The following is a 20830-nucleotide window of genomic DNA, read 5'->3' on the forward strand; positions in this document are numbered from 1 at the left end:
GAGGTTCAAGTCATGACTTTCAAACACATTTTTTTGCCACTTGGGGACAGAACAACTCCTCAACAAACACACAAACCCAAAACACTGACACATAATTAAAGTAGTTAAAGTTATTTGCAAACAACTGTCGCAAGAGGAAAGGTATGACATAAGCATAATTCTGGGATCATGGCCGCCTGTCCAGTGTCCACTCTATTTTTAGCCCTGTTGTGTCTCCAAAACTAAATATACTGACAGCTGAAATCCTTAAATGCACCTCTGGGGTCTTGCCAGCTGTTCCACCCTCTCCACTAGCTTACATATTAGTCACTTACTTTTTTTGTCTGCCATGTGGTACTTTTTGCCTAGATGAAAGTAGCTGCTTGCTGTTGGTGCTGCTGGAAGTGGGGTTGACGAAGGCTGTGAGACTGAACCAGACAGTACATTTTAAGGCTGTCAAACCAAAACGTTGAGCAAAAATTGACCGAAAAGGGCAATGTTGAAGAATTTGGTGATAATTATTGGTGTGTTTGTCATTGCAAGAAAACCATTACAGATTACGGGTAGTCATTTATACAATATACTGTAATGTAATTGTGTATATCGTCTCAGCATTGACCTCCCAATGTGGGCATGTGCAATAGTCACATCGCAGTATGTGCAATGTAGAGTAAAGCAAATGAACTCATCTCTTTCACATTTAAGATGTGTTTGTTGTGGCGTTTAAGCTGAACCTTGAGATGGCAGGAATTGATCAATATTAACAACACTGCCACTCGGTAGTCCTTTTGCGAATCAGTTGTTGTAACCATGGTGACTTACACCTATGTTGACATCATATGCATAGCCTCTGTTGAGCAACTCAAGTTATTTGGTGAAACTTCGTTTCCTTTCATTTCGCAATATCTATTGCAGAAAAACCAAAATATCGCAATGTCACACACCCGAGTCCAGCTGACCTCTTTGAGACCAGACTGAAGGCAAAAAGCCCCTCAAACAAACAAGAAGTGAATCTGATTGCAGCAGCAGTCTGTCTGTGGGTTGTGCACTTAAGACACCCATTGACAGCAAAGAATTTAAAAGTATTAAATTCAATGACTTCATATAATGGGTTTATTTTAATTTTCCCTTATGATCTTGTTACCAACACAAACACTAGAGACTATGTTTAAAAAAAGACTTACTACTAGTCTTCATCTGCAGATGAGATTTGCTCAGTTGTCAATAAACTGTGATGTTTAAACTTCCCCCCAGTTTGAGCTTTTGTCCATGTGGGTTTAAAAAGCCAAAAACAACTCACTTACATCATGCTCAGTAATTACACTGCACCTTAACCTAGTGTTACTTTGGACCGGTCCTGAACACTTATGACAGGGTTTGTGTGGTGACTGTGCACTTCTCGAGGTGTAAAGGTTTATTTACATATAGTTTCAGAATACTTAAAAAGTTCCATCCATTTATAACCATCTATTTGGGTCCAGGTCGCAGTGGTGCAAAGCTACATGCAAAGTAGCTTAGAAGCTAGAGCTCCACCTCAGGCGATCCAGAGAAAATTTCAGACTATAGTCTAAGGCTGTAGTCTGTGTCTTTTAGTCCCTTTACACAATATAAATACTCAATAGGAATGGGGTTATATTCTCAAGTGTTGACTATGCTCACTATTGAAATTCTGGTTTGCTAACCATTTGATTTCCTGTGGACCTTAAGCTGCAGTTCCTTAAAATTCCACCAGATAGAGACATTGTTGGGTCACATTCAAAACACTTCTAAAACCCAGTAACCCTGTAGTTTGCATGGGGAAGGGGAATATATTGAAAGTGATGTCTTTCAGTGAGTGTATGTGTGCATGTGAACTCTCAAAATTACACAAATAAACAAAAAAATCTGTATCCCACCACAGATATTATAGGATATGTATAGTGCAACAAAAAATCATACAAAAAATCACACAAAAAATTGCATACATTTGAACTCTCAGTCAGCTGAATGACCCATATGCAAATCTTTATTGTCTTTATGTTTAAGACAGCATTATGTAGAGTGAAGGTTAACATGTTCTATTGTAAGACACTGCTCCAAACAGCCCGAGTAGATTTTCCCTCAGCTTTGAATTGAGGCTTCTTACAGTCATAGGAATATTAATGTGTAACCAATAAAAGTGACTTATTTGGTGTTATACACTAAGAAATTCAAGTGGATCAAAAGGAAAAGGCTCCACAAAGCACATGTTTGTCAACTGTGTGCCACTGAATAACTAGGCGCAAATGTCGATGCCTTTTGCCTGCATTATTCCGATATTTGATTGTGTATTATCCAGTCCTTTGATCTGGGGACAACTTATGTATGCATGATTTGTGATGTATTTTGTTACATCAGAGATCTTATGCATAAGGGAAATAGCAGAATATTGCTAATGGTAGACATCAATCTGTTACCAGCAGGGGTTTAGTTTATGTGGTACTAGTGGAAAGGTTTTGGAGACTGCATGCATGCACATCATATCCTTGTACCTTAACATCTGAAAAGGTTGTTGTCAGCATCTCACAAAACAACATATATCCCATTCCCAAAACGATATGAGCGTTGTAGCATAACAACGATACATGTACCGGACCTTCGCTGTACAGTCGCAGTTTGGTTTGGTTTAGGCACTATGGGCGCACTCACACTTGGCCCAGTTGTTGTTTTGCTCATAGACGGCCCGCTCACATTCCTGGATTTCTTGATTATGCAAGGGTGGTGTAATACAGATGCAGTCTCTTGAATGTAAGTCCTGTGCTAGATTAACTTGGCTATCCACCCCCGACCTCCTCAGTATACACACTTTTCACTCTTTATACTACTTCTCCTCAACTCCTCCTTTGCAGCTGTAATACTTACTCCAGCCTCTAGAGGTCGCAGCCACACAACAACCATAAATATGGGTCGTAATATACTGCTTTAATTTTGACCTGTATTGTTGTCTTTCTGATGATCTTTTCAAAACGCATGCAGAATTATTCAATGCTTTGAATAATTACTACGTAATATGCAATGTGGATCTCAGTTACAGTAATATGCCTGTTTCACAGAAAACATGTCAGAGCAGGAAAACCAACAATAATCAAATTAATGATAAGTGAATTCCATTTTAAAACCACACATTGTTCAGTCACTGGTTTGTAGGTCCATTCAATGAGGCTGTTTTAACTAATAAACAATGCAGCTTGACTACAATGAGAAATACAGATAACTTTTAAATGAAATCTTTTTTGTTAGGCACCTGGAGCAGCAAAGCACACGCTGACATCAAATCAGTTAACAATTTTCACTCTTTAATTTGTAAACCTTTATCAGGAATAGGTCTGTTGCGGTGTTAAGGTACCACCACCTTGTGTTTTGCAGGTTACACAAACTCCAATTACGAGCTCAGAGTTGATTTAAATGTGTCTTAATTAAAACTTCCAGTTCTAATTCAAAAAGTTATATGCAACCATACACCTTAAATTATTTTCATAACAAATCGAGATAAAATCAAATATGTTGGCAATCTTAATACCAATCCACCAGAACAGTCTATGGATGACTGTTGTTACATGAACAGTGTTTTTTTTTTTTTTTTTTTTCTGCTTACGATGCTGCGGTCTCTTGTCCGTTATTGAAACTTAAGGCATTTACCGACACTCCCTAACAATTTGCTGAGAGTCATCAATTATGCAGGGTAGCCGCACGCACTGGGAAGGAAGATAGCAGCAACAATATGGCGACAGCCGCAGTTACTCCCGACTCTTTTCTACATCTGCAGTTCAGTGACAGCTGTCTGGATTTCTGTTAATGCGAGAAAAAGTAAGTAGACTCTCTGTTTTCTGCTTTGTCTGATGTTTTGTGTCGCGGGATGGATCGCAGTCCTACTTTGTCGACTGACTGCATCCCAGTGCCGCAGAGCGGTCCCTCTCTCAGCATCTTTTCCCAGCGTCTGCGGAGGGCTCCTTGCCAGTACATGGACAAATATGTACGCGAGGCATCAGTTAGAAGTGGGGAAGATGTGATTTTCAGAAGGGAAAACGCTGATGTGTGATGCGACGCGGTAGAAAACAGGGAGACAGCTGGTTATTTGGGGTGTTGGCCTGCCGCTGGATGGAATGACATTTCAGTGTGTCAGGATGTGAAACATACGCATATGGGATGGAGAAGTGAGATCACGTCAAACTTCTCTGAGTGCTCACAGTATGCAGCCGATATGCTCCAGGTGCATAAATAATGCGTCGCTGGCAATAGCATTTTCGGTAGCATTTTTTTCTCCGCTGCCATCATTTTATAACTATGATAGTTTTACCCCCCCACCCCCACTCTCCACCTCTGTGCCCCCCTCCCCTCCTCCTCCTCCTCCTCCTCCTCCTCCCTTTTGCAATCTCTTGTGAGACTGTATTGCGTGAGGAGGTAGGTGCGTCTTTAGTTTGGCAGTCCTCAGAGGGGCCGCGGCACCCTTTTTCTGCTATTTTCACGCAGTCTTTCCCTTGAAAAAAACAAAACAAGTTTCCCCATAATGCTGCTTGTATAAACCTGCATCATGTGGAGGGTCCGGATCCCTGTCGCCTACATCATACATACGGGTGTGGTGTAGCCTTAAGGCCGATTTAGTTTCACTTTTCTTTATTTCTTTTTTTGCTGTAAATAATTTCACCTTTTTTTTTTAAGGAGGGAAATTGTGCTGATGAGCTTTGAGTTACGGCCACGGATGAGTTGTCAGGACATGGCTTGTGCATTCATCTGACCCACTATGAGTTTGTTAGTTGGAGCCTATAGCAGCAATAAACCACACTGCAGTATTTTAGGCTTTGGCCCTATAGGACAACGGCGCGCCTCGGTATTAAACAGTGGACTTAACCGAGGACTACACAGGCTGCAAATCACTGTCAGGCAATGAATGGCACTCACATGAAATAACATGCAGTGTGAAGGGGAGCGGGTGGTCTCTATCCCGCACAGGGACCAAGCTCTTCATCTGTGTTTATCTGTTGAGTGGCCCCATGCCTCAAAATTAATCATCATAACTCATCACAATTTCCAATCAGGACGTCATGACTTCCTCAGCTCACCCCCAGCTCAGAAATCCACCCCTATATGAGGGGTTATATGAGGCCTCTTTAATATATGGCTGCCAGGTTATTCCCTCAGTAACGCTGCTGGACTCGGGCCCATAGGCTCACCTGCTCTCAGCGATGCTGTGTACACCTTATGACAGGCGGCATTAAGGCATCGCTGCAGGAAATGAACGGAAAGGATGTGTAAGTTCTCTACCGGCTCATGTGACCGATGCAAGTGCCCTACACAACCTCCTCCTCCTCCTCCTTCTCAGTGTGTGTCCGCGGTGTCCGGTGAGCCCCATCAGAAGTCAGGTCATCGTCAGAGAGCATAGAGCAGGCTGGAAGATTTCGTCCAGGTGACGGGACGGAAGCCGTGGCGCGTTTGGATGTCTTTCCTCCGCACAGAGGACGCAGCGTAGGAGCATTTTTGCTGAAACGCTGCCGAACCGGACAGCGACTTCTCTTTTTTTTTCTGTCTCTGGGAGGCAAACGAGGCAGCCGGAGTTGTTAGTGCTCTCTGTCATCCACCAGTTTTTTTTATTTCCGGACTCACTTGACTCATCACGGATTTATGGTTATAGGGGCTGCGCGCTTTTGGATTACGTGCGCTAAAATGATCTACTGTAATCGAGTTATTGAGTTCTTTAATTAAAATGTGCCGGGATTGTTGCGTTTTATGCTTTCTCGTGTGACCTAGTGAGTTAGTGGACGTTATTCTGCAACATTTTCAGGCAGTTTCCTCTGGTCGCCTCTCAGTTTTGTTGCCTGTTTTCCAGACTGTCCCGGCGTCATGTGTAAAGTGTACATGCACCGCTGGCCATGCTATTGCATCCTGGTTTGAATCACCTTGACGGTAGATCAATTGATGTAGCATTGGTGGAAGGAGACTTGGAGGTTGTGCCGAGGTTGGGTTACTTGAATCGGACTTCATCCCTCTTCTAGTTGCTCGTGTTTTTTCTCGAAGGATCTCGATCTGCCTGTGGATGTCTGACTTGTTTCTGATTCATTTCCAGGTCTGTACCCTTGTCACTCATTCATTGAATGTTGCACACGCTGTCATATTTTTGATAGCCTGAACTGTGCCTTGACTGTCAAATATCAAACAGCATGGCCATCAGCCAACTGGGGAGAGGAATGCATCCATTGAAGGAGACTGGAGAGATGCAGTTGATAATGTTATTACAACCTTACTGTTTAAACAATGAGTCAGAGCCCCAGAGGTTGAATACATTCCAGTCATAATTCATGGGCTATCTTCTGACACACTTCAGTAGCTTAGCATGGTTTATTATTTGATAATTAATAATGAATACATTGTAGAGTCACTATTTTGGTCAGAATACAGTGGCCTGTATTGGGTATGCTGTTTCATATGATCAACATGGGACACGTGAGTTAAGGAAAGTTTAAACATTTCCTCAGGAGGATGTTTGTCACAAGAAATGTTAATAATCGCAGGGAATGTAGTTTAAAGTCTGTTCTTCAACAAATTTACTGTCAATATTTGAATTATTCTCATGCAATAAACCCCACCCGTTCTTTTCCTTAACACACCAGTCACATTAACTTATTCGTTTTATCCGTAATAATAATTAGATGGCAGAAGTAAATCCCAAGAATAATTCACAGCAGTGAGCTTTGATATACAATATGAACTTATTAAGTTAATTGCAATGAACATGTAGCACTCACACACACAACTTTACTTATACATCCATGTCTGTTTTTCTCGATTGGCTTCAGATTTTTGGGTCCCTTGTCATTTATCACTGGGCAGATAATAGGCTTGTGTGAGCTAGTGTGTTGGGAGCCACTTTCCCACGTACTGTATTTTGTAGGTGTCTCCACTGTTTCCACATGTGGAATCTCTAATCCACATGTGACAGAAAGCCGATCACATATGAATGTATGTAATTCAAATGTGGAAATTTCTCATGCGTATGTGAAAAAGCCAGTCACATGGAAATGTCTAGTTCACACGCAACATTATTATATATTCACATGTGAAAATGTGGAGTTCACATGTGAAGAAGCAAATTTCATGTGGTTTCATGTGCCATGTTCCGTTTCCACTTGTGCAAAAAATGACAAACACATCCAGTCCAGTTCACATTTGACATTATCTTATTTGCACAATGTAAAGATTTTAGCTCACAGGTGAAAATGTGGAATTTAATTGGAAATTGTGATTTTCACTCGTCAAAAAGGCAAATTTCATATGTGACATTTTTGCAACGGAGCAGATCAGAAAAAAAGAATGTGTGGATCACACTTTCAAGCCAAAACATGATCTTGAAGCTGCATAGAGCTACAGGCCTGGATGTTTTATGTCAGTGGGACCAGCAGTACTAACACATACATATGGCAAGTGCTGCCTTTTGGAATTCTTAAATACCAAGGAAATGTAATGAGAAAGACATTTAGCAAAATGTCATGTAAAAAACTTTTGAAGGAGAGATTCAGACAGACGAGTTCCTGGTGCGATAAAGAGCCAATCGTATGTGAGCTTAAACACAAGAAGAGAAAACTAAACTCACTCTCTGCTTTTGCAAAAGGAAATTCAATACTGTCTATTGTATGTGCTGGGTACCTGGGTTTAGCTTTTGGGGGATAAAGGATCAGTGCTTTAGTCATTAAGGTTGATGGAGGGAGCAGAAATAGTGCCTACTGGCCCATGTTCCAAGTGTTTGCACTTTCAGCTTTATTTTGCTTTGTTTGCGTTCTCTGGCAGAACCAGTAAATTTTATCTGTTAGGCTTTGAGAAACGCTGAAACTGACAAAGGGATGCAAAGTAACTGGTCTAACATATGAATAGGCAACCATTTTAATTATCACCTTTTGTTTCCCAGTCAGTGTTATTAATTAAATGACTGGATTAAAAAACTAAATTATTATTTTAAAGGATGTTGTTATTTTGCCATTTTTCTTTTTCATTTTGTTGTATCTTCTGCCCACTCTTCCTCACTTTCTCACTCTGTGTCCCTCTCTTCCTCTTAGAGCTGTGTGTCGGGGATGGAAAACAAATAAAGAGGAAATAGCCGCAGGATGAAAAAATGGCCGCACCCCTTATTGCACCCCCAGGACCTGACAGCTTCAAGAAATTCACCCCGGAGTCGCTCGCTAACATCGAGAAGCGCATCAATGAAGAGAAGAACAAGAAGCCACCCAAGCCCAGGTCGGACAGTAGTCACCGCGACACATCTGACGAGAATGAGCAGAAGCCCAACAGTGACCTGGAGGCTGGGAAGAGCCTTCCCTTCATCTACGGCGATGTTCCTTCTGGAATGGCCGCCACACCCCTGGAGGACCTGGATCCCTACTATTTGAACAAGAAAGTGAGTAGACACACAGGCTAGTTGCACCCCCCCTTTTTTTTCCTTTTTTTTTAATGAAATTATAGATAGCCAGGCAGTCTTTTAAATTCAGCAACATCTTTTCTTTTTTCTAATGTGAAATGGTCAGCATTGTAAACTAATCATGCAATACACACATGTTAAATGAAATCCTTTGTCATCACGGATTCAGGGTTCATATCAATTTCAGTCAAAATGGAAGTTATTGTATTCTCTACAGAGATAGGGATTTCATAACAGCAAAGATGACCTTGAGGCATTTAAGAGCCTTTGAGTACTTTTTAGTCACTGCTACTGGGGCTTAGAGACAGTCACTGCATTATTAGGGCACACAGGAGATCATGCAAGGCCTCTGGGTGTTTTTACTACACCTGTACAGTCAAAGCACAGCTCACTCTGCTCCTGCAACACTGCAGCTTTGCTGTGGAATGCAGTTGTCAGGCAGTGGTGATTCTCATAAAGGTTTCTGCAGTGTTGATTAATTATCTGTGCTAATGCATGGTAAAGATGATGTAACAGATGGAGGGGACGACAAACTCACCTTCATGTTTATATGCCATCCGTGCTATAGCTAATTGTATTCTTCTGTGACGAAACACACTTTCAAATGACATGCATGATGTATGAGCGTAATCCGTTTATTTTCATGAGTGCAGTCGAGTAATAATTTAGTGATGATTGTACTGTATTGGGGCTGATGCTCTCTCGCTCACAATCTGACTGGCTAAGCTGCAGTTTAGAACAGGTCCAGTTAAAACAGAATTTGCAGAGGTTTAAACTGCAGCGCTGTGCAAAACTGGAACCAATTGAGAACAGAATGAACGCAGGTTCAGCTGAACTGCTGCCTAACTGTTGCCCAACGCAGGTGTGTCAGAGAACCCCATAATCATGTAGCCAGCATGCGCTGGGGCAGAGAACTTATTATTGTCATCATATTATCTTTGCTGCTGTGCTGTTACTTGTGTTATTGTGATCTGCATTATAATCTGCATTGTTTACAATCTTCACATTTTCTGCTGGAAATCTACAGGACACAGCACTCAGGTTCATACTAAACCACAGGTGCAGTGTAACCACAGTTTCTGAGGCAAACCAGGGCGGAAATAAGACAGAGCAACAGCCCCAATATGTGCATGTGTATGGGGACAAATTTCTAGCAACATGGGGTTCTAAATGTGTTTTTTCTCTCCACGTATGCGCTGCAATCGTGTTCTTACAGATAATGTCCTCTGAACCACGTCTATTTCTTCTGTAGGACATGTTTGGTATTTCACAGCAGCTTTTGGAGATTTGAAGCATCTAAAAATGTTTTACTATTATTTAAGATCATGTTGTGATTTCTCTTTGTTGATACAAAACCATATCTCCTATTTTCTCTACAATTGATGCATTTTTTAATTAATTGCAGGCGACACATTTTATTCTTCTGTCCCACACCACTCAAACGCTGGCTTGGCCACACTGTAGCCCTGCACAAGCGAAAGGAAACTAATGGGGAAAGCAGCAAAGGGCAGGAGTATGCTGTAGTACCTTCAGCTGTGTAGATGGGTGGAGTAGCCAGTCTCCTGTGCGGTGGCGGTGATAATGTGTAAGAGAATCCGCGGCATGTACAGCAGCAAGAAGCCCAGTCAGCAGGACTGGCAATCTCAGCCAGCAGCACTCCCTCATAGGGCGCATGAAACTATCAAGTGTATGTGCCTTTTGTGATCTATTGATCCACAGCCCTAGTTCAGTGGTGGCCACAGGAAGGACTGCATTCTTGTCTTATTATCCTTCCCCACTTTATGCCCAGTGCATACTTCTTTACCTCTTCTTACTTTCCTCTGTGGCGTCTTGCTTTGGTGATTCAAGGAAAGTTGCTGCAGAGTTGTTCATCACGGCCTCACATGCCTCTTTATTGTCTCAGCTAAATTTGTGTGCACACAGGAGGCTACATGGAGAAAATATATAACAAGAAATGATTATTTTAAAATAATGTTGTTGGAAAGTTGATTAGAGCACAAAGCTCTGCATACACTGTACAGTTATAGAAATGTTGTTTAATTCCAACTCACACAGTACGAGTAAATCGTGTGCGATGTACAGCTCACAGTGTATGTGCTCACTGAGGAAACAACAGAGAGGCACGTTTGCTGTTGCTTCTGCTTGACCAACCTGGCACCTGGCCTCTATATTTTCCCTCCACATGACACATTGTGTCACCATGGCTCTTTCAGATTCTCTTTTTGCCACTTCAGGCTGGCGCTGTGAGAAAAAAACGTACTGACCTTGGGAAATGGAGTCATGGCTCTGCTTCAACTATGTGAGAGCCTGAAAATGGCCAACTTAAATTTCTGACATGTCCAAAAATCATCCGTTGGTTGTTCCTCGCCACCTCCCCGTACATTGCACGGCAATTGAGCCTGACGAAGTCGAATTTCGGTCCGACAGCAAGATGAGTCATGCGGCTCTAAAATCAGGTCAGAAACGGGCTCAAATTGTACAATGTATACCCAGCTTCACAGATCGGCAACTTAGGCTCTGTGCAGAAAAACTTACATAAAAGCTCATCCAGATGAGTAAACACATGGAAAGCTTTCCAATACTTCTGACATTATGATACTGTGCAAGATTAGTTTTTGTGCACGAAGCTTCAAAGCATTGTGTCTTATATAGTTTTATGTAAGAAACGATGCATTACACATAAATCAGACATGCTCAGCCCCCAGACATTTTGAATTTACGGTCATTAACAATATGATGGCACTGAAGATTCTCATCTGTTTTTAAGTCTTTGGCCTCTGTGATGAATATTTGCATTCACATAATATCTCAATGGAGCCTGTGTTGGATAACAAGTTAACTGATGTTTAAAGCCTTTAAACAAAAATGGCAATCATCTGCAGTCTGATTAAATAATTGAATTGTTATAAATCAGATTTAGAAATGTTACTAAATCTTTCTCTTTATCGTCTTTAAATGATAAAACAAGCACATTTAATTTTGTTTTTGAAATAATTCATTATAATAAGTCATATAGATACACATTCACATGCCTTAGCTGCACAGACCCTAAGAAATACATTGCAAACAGCCTGCCAATTCATCTTTTCTCAAATTGTTATTGGCAGGAGTTGTGAAATATGATAACATCTATATTATTTGTATGCCAGGGTTACATTTCATAACAAGAAATACATGATCTAGAAATTTCCAAATGGTTTTTGATCAGAATTGTTTACCAATGGACATAGTTTTATTGATTATCATTGTCTGGTAACAAGCATTAGGATTAGGTTAGGATTAGAGCCATTAGAAGTATTAAAATGGGCTTCACAGGAATTTGACAGTTTACCTAATTATTGTCAAAATGTTGTCATTTTAAGAGATATTATTCCATGACGTGGGAAGGTAGTTGCAGTAATCACATAGACCCAAATACCATCCCAGCTAAAGTCCTTTATTCTCTGGCTTTTGAGCAGCCCAACTTGTGCGGGTATGGCTACGGTGCCTTGCTTAACAACATGTTTTAGGGAATTTCAAAAGGGAAGGAAGGGGCGCTCAGCTTTTAGACTGCCAGCTATATAGCTTATCTAACGATTAGGCGACTGCTTACTCCGATGTGTTTCATAGGTCAGAGGTTCTGCCTTCTCTTCATTCTGCTTAGTCAAGATCTGCTAACTTCATCATACCTGCCCATGTGTTGTGTCAGCAAATTCAGTTAGAGTCACAGGCTATCACCTCATCTTCCCTCTCCATCTTACTACTATTCATATCAATCGTTTTCCTAATCCACTAATGTATTTGTCCTTTATCACACCTGAGGAGGTGCCTCGAAGCACAATCATGGTTAGCATCAATCCCTCCTCTTTCTGTCCTCACCTTTCCAGGCTGCTCGTCTCCTCTACTCGAGCGACGGTCATTCTATCGCTCACCATCGCACTGTATGTCAATGAATGTGGCTAAGTGTGTGTGTGTGTGTGTGTGTTACCGTCAGCTGCAGGAAACCTGATCACAGCACTCATGCATCAAAGAGAGGAAGAGGGGGCAGTGGTGAGGAAGAGAAATGCAGCGTTGCAGTTCTTGTTTTCCCCTGTGATGGGGAGAGGACTGCCTGGGCTTTTCAAATGTCTGATGCGATTAGGCAATGTTAAAGCTGCTGTGGTCATACAGGAAGAGCAGGACTGGATGGATGGAGGGCATACTAGCGTTTTTAGCTCACACCGCGCACGTGCACACATCTGTGTTAAGATGATTCAGCTCAAATTAGCTGCTGTAGTTTAAACTGCTTTCAGGTTTTGTTGATGCAGAAGCGACTTTCTCTTCCTGATTGTGGCATTTTGTTGGCCGTGGTATAACAGGAGTCATTTCTGTTCAGGCTACTAGTGAGTGCACAAGGGGAGCTCATGGTTAAAGCAGCAGTAGCCTCTGAATCTCACCATGCAGCACTGTACACACCATTACATTATGTTCCTATTCCACCATCTTCGTCTCTGTGTGTGTCTCTGTCCATTACTCTCCTTTTCCCCTCTCCCTTCCGCTGCCTCCTCTCCGGTGCTCTTTTTTTTTCAGGGTGTAGTAAATTAGAGCGAGGGCCAGGCTTTAGTGCTCTGTCTGAGTCCTCAGTCTCTGATGACACAGCATCCTCCTGTACTGGGCTGAGTGAGGAAGGGATGGGGTGGGGAGGGTTGAGTGTGCTTCCACTGCTAGCTGGGTTGGTATAAAGAAGGAGGGTGGGGTAAGGAGAATGGAAAGTGGGGTTTTGCAGCGCAACATACAGGTGACGAAGTAGGATGACGCATTTTTTTGATATGGTATAATATGCAGGGAAATTAGTTTGCAGTCCTAGTTATTTAGGGGAGATATTACAGGCCTCACTGCAGTGAGCTCAATCATGAGTACACGAGTGATGTTTGAGGCTGTAATGTTAAAAAGATTTTAAAGGTCCTATTTGTAAGAAAAGCAGATTTTTGAGCCAAAGCCAACACCAAAGCGTCAGTATTTGACAAGTTGGGAATGAGACTCAAAAATCTACTTTCCTTACAAATAGGAGCTTTAAATTAAAGCTCCTTGTGAGATCTGTGCTGTTTTGTCACAAAGCATCAAAGTTTCACAGTGAACAATGCGACTTACTGTCAGTTTTGCTTCTCTGTAAATTGAATCAAGATGCTCTTAGTCAATACATATAGTAGTACTCATTACAGAATGAGCTAAATCCAGCAAATAGTATATGTGTGTTATGGATTCTCTTTCCAGTTCTGCAAAACGGTTCGTGAAGTCAGATATGTTTTTATCTAATGGTTTGTGATGGTCATTTGAGGCTCCAGCCAACAATTATTGTAATTATTTTGCAGTCAATTGATCAACTGTGTATAGGACAGTCACAATAACTTATTTTCTTTGGACGATATATTGTCCCAGAAATAATTGCAATAAATGATATTATTGTCATTTTGAGACAATTTTTTTGATATAATGGTAATATTATAACCTAATAATGCAAGTTCACCCTTTTAAGAGCAATGACCTTTTGATTCTTAAGAATTTCAGACATTAGAATGTAAAAGAAATGATAAAATAAACTAAATAAACAAAACTTAAATAAAAAATATATATTGTTATCACTGTTGTGTAAATAAACACATGTATTCTAAAGAGAGATTAATGCCCATCACAGTTACCCTGAGCCCTAGATGAAGTCTTGAAAGTGTCAAATATTTAGTTCAACCAACAGTCCAAAACCCGAAGGTATTTAATTTGCGATGATATAAAGCATGGAAAAGAAGCAAAAACTAAAACAGGAAGCAGGAAACAGCAAACGTTTGGCCCCTTTTTTCTTGATAAAGGCATTGAAGGATTAATAGATTATCAGAGTTTTCAATTCAAGAATCGATTAATTGTTTTCGCTAATCATTCAGGCCAGGAGTTTATGGCCATCTTCTAATAGGTCTACTGTCCAGACACTGGTCTGTGTCAGACTGGGGTCCTGGGATGATTCAGGGTGTTTTTGTCCGGTGGTCCAGACCAAGGCAAAAGAATTGACATTGTTACATTTCAGTTCTGGTCCAGTTCCTGTAAACATGAAGTCGTACAGTCTGATAAGTGACTCGTTTATTCAACAGTTTTAACGATTGTCATCCTGCATCATTAGTGCACCATCCTGACCCACATGGAGAAATCACACTCCTCAGAAGTTCATGCAGCACTTTAATGCTTCTGATGAGTATTTATGTTCTCATGAAGAAATAACTGGTTATTAGCATTATTAGCATTAGTAGACTGCGACCTCATGTTATGAATAATGACTAACAGGCAGAGACAGGACAAAAAGGAGGCTTCCATGGCTTATTCATGCGGGATTGCTGTCACACAGTCTTTAATGGACTTAATGAACTGACAAAGTACATGGAGTAGGATACAGCACAGCAGTTTTATAAGCTTTTGACCTATTAATAAGGGAAAATACCTGCGCTGAAGTGCGTATGTGTTACCATTAAATGATTTTACATAAAAACATGAAGATTATAAGATCACTTCTTCAACAGTTCATGATCAGCAGAAGGATTTAGTAGTAATATAAATTTTGCTAAAATTCCGTGTCTGTTATCAAAAATCCTGTGGTTGGTCTGCTTGCTTTCACATCACAAATGAACCAAAGCAGAGTCTGCTTGGAAGTGGAAGACCCACCTTTTCAAGCGTTCGCTGTCCGATTGTTTGTTTTGCAGCAGGGTTCGATTGACAGCTTTCACACCAGCCCAAACGAACCGCACTAACTGGGAAAGCGTACCAGGGTCTGTTTTATCTGAACGAAACTGGTTAGGTGTGAAAGCACCCCGAGAGAAGTACCACAAACCCCTCCCTATGATTTAGTCTCTGTTTCCTGCTTAGATTTTACTCAGCTCTCTATCTTTCTCTGCCCCCTCTTCTCCTCATCTCATCCTCAGTTTCTCTCTCTGCTGCATGCCTACCCAGTCCTCCTCTTCCTTCCTCCATCTACCCATCCATCTCAGGTTTGGCTCTCTCCCCTCTGCAGCTCTCAGGCTTTCTATTCTGCATCACTCCCCCTCCACCCCCTCATCTCTTCCTCTCTTCGGCTCTCTTTGCGGCTGTCCCATACCCCTGCAAGCCCCCTCTCCACATCCCTGCTCCACTATTCTTCTCTCTCTCTCTCTCTCTCTCTCTCTCTCTCTCTGTCTCTCTTTCTCTCTCTCACACACACACACACACACACACACACACACACACACACACACACACACACACACACACACACACACACACACACACTGTCCTTGCAGCTGCATTCTGCCTCCTGATTCTTGCATATGTGCCTTTTTCTTGTGCGCTCTATGGAGAATTAGGAACATTTCTGGAGCTTTGCAGCAAATAAGGCTTCTTTACAGTGAAGCTTGCTCGGCTGCGTTGTATATTTATTGTATTTATTCATGTGTGTATGCCCTAACTATGTAATTTGTGGGCAGATCAGTGTTATAACGATATGTGTGCGTGTCCTCATGCACTTTATGTGAAGGAACATGCTTTGCGATCCATGGTGCTCGTACACAATATATGAAAATAGATGCTCACTTTCAGTTGCCTCAGCTTACCAATGTGCTACACGTTTGATATGTTGATTCTATGTTAATGTGTTTGTGGAAAGCAAAAGCTTTTAGTGCCATCATGATGAATTCAGTGTCTCCTATTCCATGTCAACCTTCACTGAATGTCTCTGGAAATTATTAAAACTGAGGGAAATTAGTGATTAATCAATCAGTTAATCACCGTCCAGAACTTAAAAATCAAAAACATCTTAACCCACAGTATAGAACCAATCACAATGTTTGTTTACAATATCGTTCAGATAAACCCTGCATCGCATGGTAACTAAAATATTTTACTGATGTTATTTATTTTTTATTTTATTTTATGACAGCTTGAGTTTACCCAAAACTAGCAGTTAGTCTGAAATGACGCTGTTCGGTAGATATCAAGGACACTAGCAAAGCTACACAGTACATGAAAGCTGAGACGTCAGATAGGTTGGACCATTGTGCTTCACTATATATCTGGTTTCACATGTCTCAACCGCCAGATGTCTATCCGGAAATGACTGCTGTTAGGGCGACATCACAGCGATTCAGTCTATAGTATATGCATTCCACAACATCGTGCAGTGTAAAGTGTGCCACGTGTGCTGCTCACATTTAGGGTTGCAAGTAATGATTGTATTCATTGTCCATTACTCTTTTTATTGACGCAAGAATGGTTTAGTCTTCTCTTTGTGTCCTGCATATTTAGTCCCATCTCCTTTATGTCATTAACATCTTTGCCATTATTACATTTTAGTCCATTTCCCATTCCCAATTCACTTGTTTTTATTCAGTTCATGACTTCAGTCGTTCTCTGAAAAGAGCCCATAGCAGTGAAGCTTTCACTAAGAAAAATCATACATTTAGTATTTTAGTATTCTCAGTGGTTGATCAGAGATCTATTAACGTGGCAGACGATCAATTAAGGAAATTGCCTGACATTCGCATCCCTCGTGCCAGGTTGCCAAGTTTGCGTCAACAGCAGATTTTTCTGCCTCCAAATCGACACAGTTCATTAAGTAACTGGAGCCTCTTTTTAGTTGAATTGTGAATCTTTTATAAATGCCCATATGCCGTACTTTATAATACGATATGATACAACATTCCTAATTGTCCCCGTACATTAAAATTCAGACTCAATAAGGACAAAGCAAACAGGTTTTCATTAAGATGACGTCTTCAAATGTAAAGTTTTCTAAAAACCTATATAACCATAGGAGTCCAAAGCAATATGCTTCACATTGATTTAACAATGTAACATAGTTATGCATGCAGGGCATCTATTAGCTGCTAATGAGATATTGCTTATTTTACAACCTCCTCCTCCTTCTAACCACATACTGTATTGGCTTGGTCAGCAAAACGCTTCAGTTGACCTCTGGGAGAAAGACTCACCCTGTGAACACTAGATCCTGTGTTTTCCGTTTGGTTTGATGTTGATCATTCTTTTCGTAATTTGACAGGAAAAATAGTGAGAGGATATTTGAAGTCAATAGGCAAAAAGGAGCAGGGAGAGAGGATGGGAGTGAGAGAGAGGAGTCTTCTGATGCAGAGAATACATTTTGTCTTTCCCCAGACTGCGGATGCCTATTTTTAATTTAATTAGATTTCAGGACACCACTTCTCTCAGGACACTTCTGGTCGCCACTCCATTTCTTTCCAGTGTTTCCCGTGGTGTGAACCATGAACTCCTGTTGTATGTGTTTTACTAGTTGCTGGTGCCACATGCATACTAACGAGGAAATGCCTCTATTACACATGTATCCTCTCCACCAGAGTTTTATCATTTGTGAGTGCAACTGAACATAAACAGGGCAAACGGTAATATAGAGTTGGCTTTACGGCATTTTGACAGTATTTGTAAATCGAAATAAATTCTGGCTAACTTTAATATCTTATCGAATGTTTACAGAAGCTGTTTCTGATTTAAATTGATGTCTTCATTGTTCTTCAGTACTGTTTATGTACAGGTCATGGTGTGTTTTCTGTAAATACTGGCACGCATAAGTGTCAGTGCATAAATACACATGAGGGGGATGTGCTGAAGAAAGAAAAAACAGCAGTGTACGCATCCAGACCTCACAGATTCTCATCCAAATCACACATCTGATTGCTGGTATATAATATGAGTATTTTGATGGTCTTTAGTGTTGTGCAGTTACATCACTGTTAGACTGTTTACTATTCACATTATTTGCATTTGTCATTATGTTGTCTTTTACCTTTTGCGCTGTTTAGTCGCTGCATTTGAGACATAATAGACGTGTGTGGTATATTTTTGTACATTATAGCATTTGTGCTGACATTTCTGGTGGTACATTGCTGGTTTGGCAAGAGGTATTAAGTGGTAGAAGTCCTAATGCTGATATAAGTACATTTGGTCATATTTTTGGTACTTATATTGGTAATCTTGGTGGTATTTTGTTGTTACTGTAAGTGGTATAAAGTGGCAGAACTTGCATATCATGTCATAGGTAATAAGTATATTTCTTTTTCTATTATTTGTACTTGTACTGCTGCTCTCTGTGATATTGTTTATTGGTAGAATCAACATGACCTTGTCATGTGACCTTGTTGTTGTTTGAGTGTAAACCTTGTCACATGACAACTTGATGTACTTTATTTAAAGCACCTATGTCTGAGTGCCTGGAAGTCTTTGTCAGACTGCCTACCTATACTACGTACTTCCACTACAAGTAAGCTGGACAGTCACTGTTTTCATTTTTTACTTGCACATTTGTAGATTGTCAGTAATCCAATGTTAAATGTACCACCTTCAGGAATAAAAAGAAACAGGAAGCAATGTAACAAGTTATTAAGTAGTCCATTTATTTGTAGTTAATGCTCATACTTCTCACTCTTGACCCCATATTATCTTGGTCCAAAATCGGGCACAAGCATCCACAAACCACACATGGGGTACACTCAAACAAACACACACTGCTGCCTCACCCCAGTGCCCAGCCCCACTTGGCCCAGTTGTTGTTTATGGGTGGGGAGTGGTTGTTGAGAGCTTAGAGTCAGCAGATCTGCCCCCTGATCGATGACAGCATTTGCGGTTCTCTTCCAGTAAGAGCTTTAAACTTTGGGCGAAGAGAGTCATTTGGCCACGAAGAGGGGAGAGCTTCCCGTGCACCTGTCTGCTGCTTCTGAGGCAGCTCGCGGAGCCACTGTCGCCATGACAGAGGCTCCGCGTCTGATGCAACCAGGAAGAGAGGTGTTAACTGTGTTACTCCCGGCTCTTGGCTGGCTGGCTGGCTGGCTGGCTGGCCACAGAGAGAGTGATGGCAGCAGACTGAAACACAGCCTTGTGTCCTTGATGCCACTGATTATGTGGCCTTTTCTATACCTTATTACTCTACTATTTTTATCCTGTGTGCCTTGTTTCATGTAAATCATGTATTTGGGAAAGATGTAAGATTTCAAAATGGGTACAGTTTCATAATAAAATTCAGTGTCACCTGTGTTGAGAGAATCAGCCGTGTAGTTAGAGTGGAAACCGATGCAGTGGTGCCCCATGACTCAGAGGTGAGCTCAGGACTCACATCAGCTCCAGTCATCTGTTCCTTTTTTTTTTAGAACAAGATAGCGCAAAGGATTGCAGGCTGTGTACTGAATAGTATGTTCAATATAATGTGTTTCTAAAAATGTTCTAACTGTCTTTTTATGTCTTTCTTTGTCTCTCTCTCTCTCCACAGACATTTATAGTCATAAACAAAGGGAAAACACTCTTCCGCTTCAGTGCCACGCCCTCCTTGTACATCTTAAGTCCTTTTAATCTACTTAGGCGAATAGCTATTAAGATTTTGATACATTCATATCCTTTCAAGTGGTTCTTTTTCTATACTTTACAGCATAGCTGGGTGATATGGCTTCAAATAATATTGCAATATTTTACACAATGTGTATCTTTGTATTTTGAAATCTCCTCAAAAGCAGTTCATAAATGCTAGGACTGGGCAACAAAATCAAATATCTCAATGTTGTCGACCAAATACTGTACCTCGGTATTGATATTGCAACAATATCGTAGTAATGACTATTGGTACTTTGACAAAATATTAGCACAGTGAGATTTTTGATAAATAATCATCAATAATGTGGATATAATGACTAAGTTGGTAAACACAAGTATTAGAACAAGTAGAACAGTCACCATCCACAATATAACCATATCCAAATTCTGAGATGTTACGTAGTCTAATATCATGATGACAATATGTCAGTATATTGCCCAGCCCTGCTTTACAGTGAATGAAAACAGATTTTCAGTGTTTTAAACATGTTTGCTTTTGATTTCAGTTGTTGGTGTATTAAAGGTGCAATACATAAGAATCGACCACCTTAAATTCATACTCCCATCAAATAGGGGTAGTATATAACCAGAGTAACTGCTAACTGCTGCTCACTGTATTCTGTTTATTGATCCATGACTGTAGCTACTGTTGGCTTGTTAGCTCAGTTAGCCGTGTAGTTAGCTGGACTAGCAAGGGAGTATTTTGGCATTCACACCACTTGCACAGGAGCTTTAGACTACAGATATCTATGCAACACAGTATATAGACGTCTTTGACATAACGTCAGCACTGTTGGTTCTTCACATTCTGTTGATGATTTTGTACATTTTTAAATGTTATAAACTAAAATTCTTTCATATTGCACCTTTAAAATATATGGGATGTCAAAGGGTAGCATTGTCCAAACTTTCCTTAACTACCATCTTCCCACGTTATTCAGCATGATCATCATGTGTACGATTTTGACCAACTGTATATTCATGACATTTAGTGACCCCCCAGAGTGGTCCAAACAAGTAGAGTAAGTACACATACATGCCTCCTCTCAGTCATCATATCCTTGTTTA

At 40.8% G+C, this 20830-nt stretch overlaps 1 protein-coding gene across 8 annotated transcripts in view; it reads left to right on the top strand.

The window, feature by feature from the left end:
• Positions 1–8098: 8098 nt before the first annotated feature.
• Positions 8099–20830, top strand: part of scn8ab (sodium channel, voltage gated, type VIII, alpha subunit b) — a 48086-nt gene continuing 35354 nt past the window's right edge. For all 8 annotated transcript variants that reach the window (XM_073468152.1, XM_073468148.1, XM_073468154.1 and 5 more), the window contains exons 1-3: positions 8099–8380; positions 19665–19783; positions 20695–20784. In XM_073468152.1, the coding sequence (XP_073324253.1) occupies positions 8099–8380; positions 19665–19783; positions 20695–20784 (491 nt within the window). The remainder of the gene's footprint in view (positions 8381–19664; positions 19784–20694; positions 20785–20830) is intronic.

The sequence above is a fragment of the Pagrus major genome, chromosome 6, assembly GCF_040436345.1.
Source record: "Pagrus major chromosome 6, Pma_NU_1.0".
Classification (NCBI taxonomy): domain Eukaryota; kingdom Metazoa; phylum Chordata; class Actinopteri; order Spariformes; family Sparidae; genus Pagrus; species Pagrus major.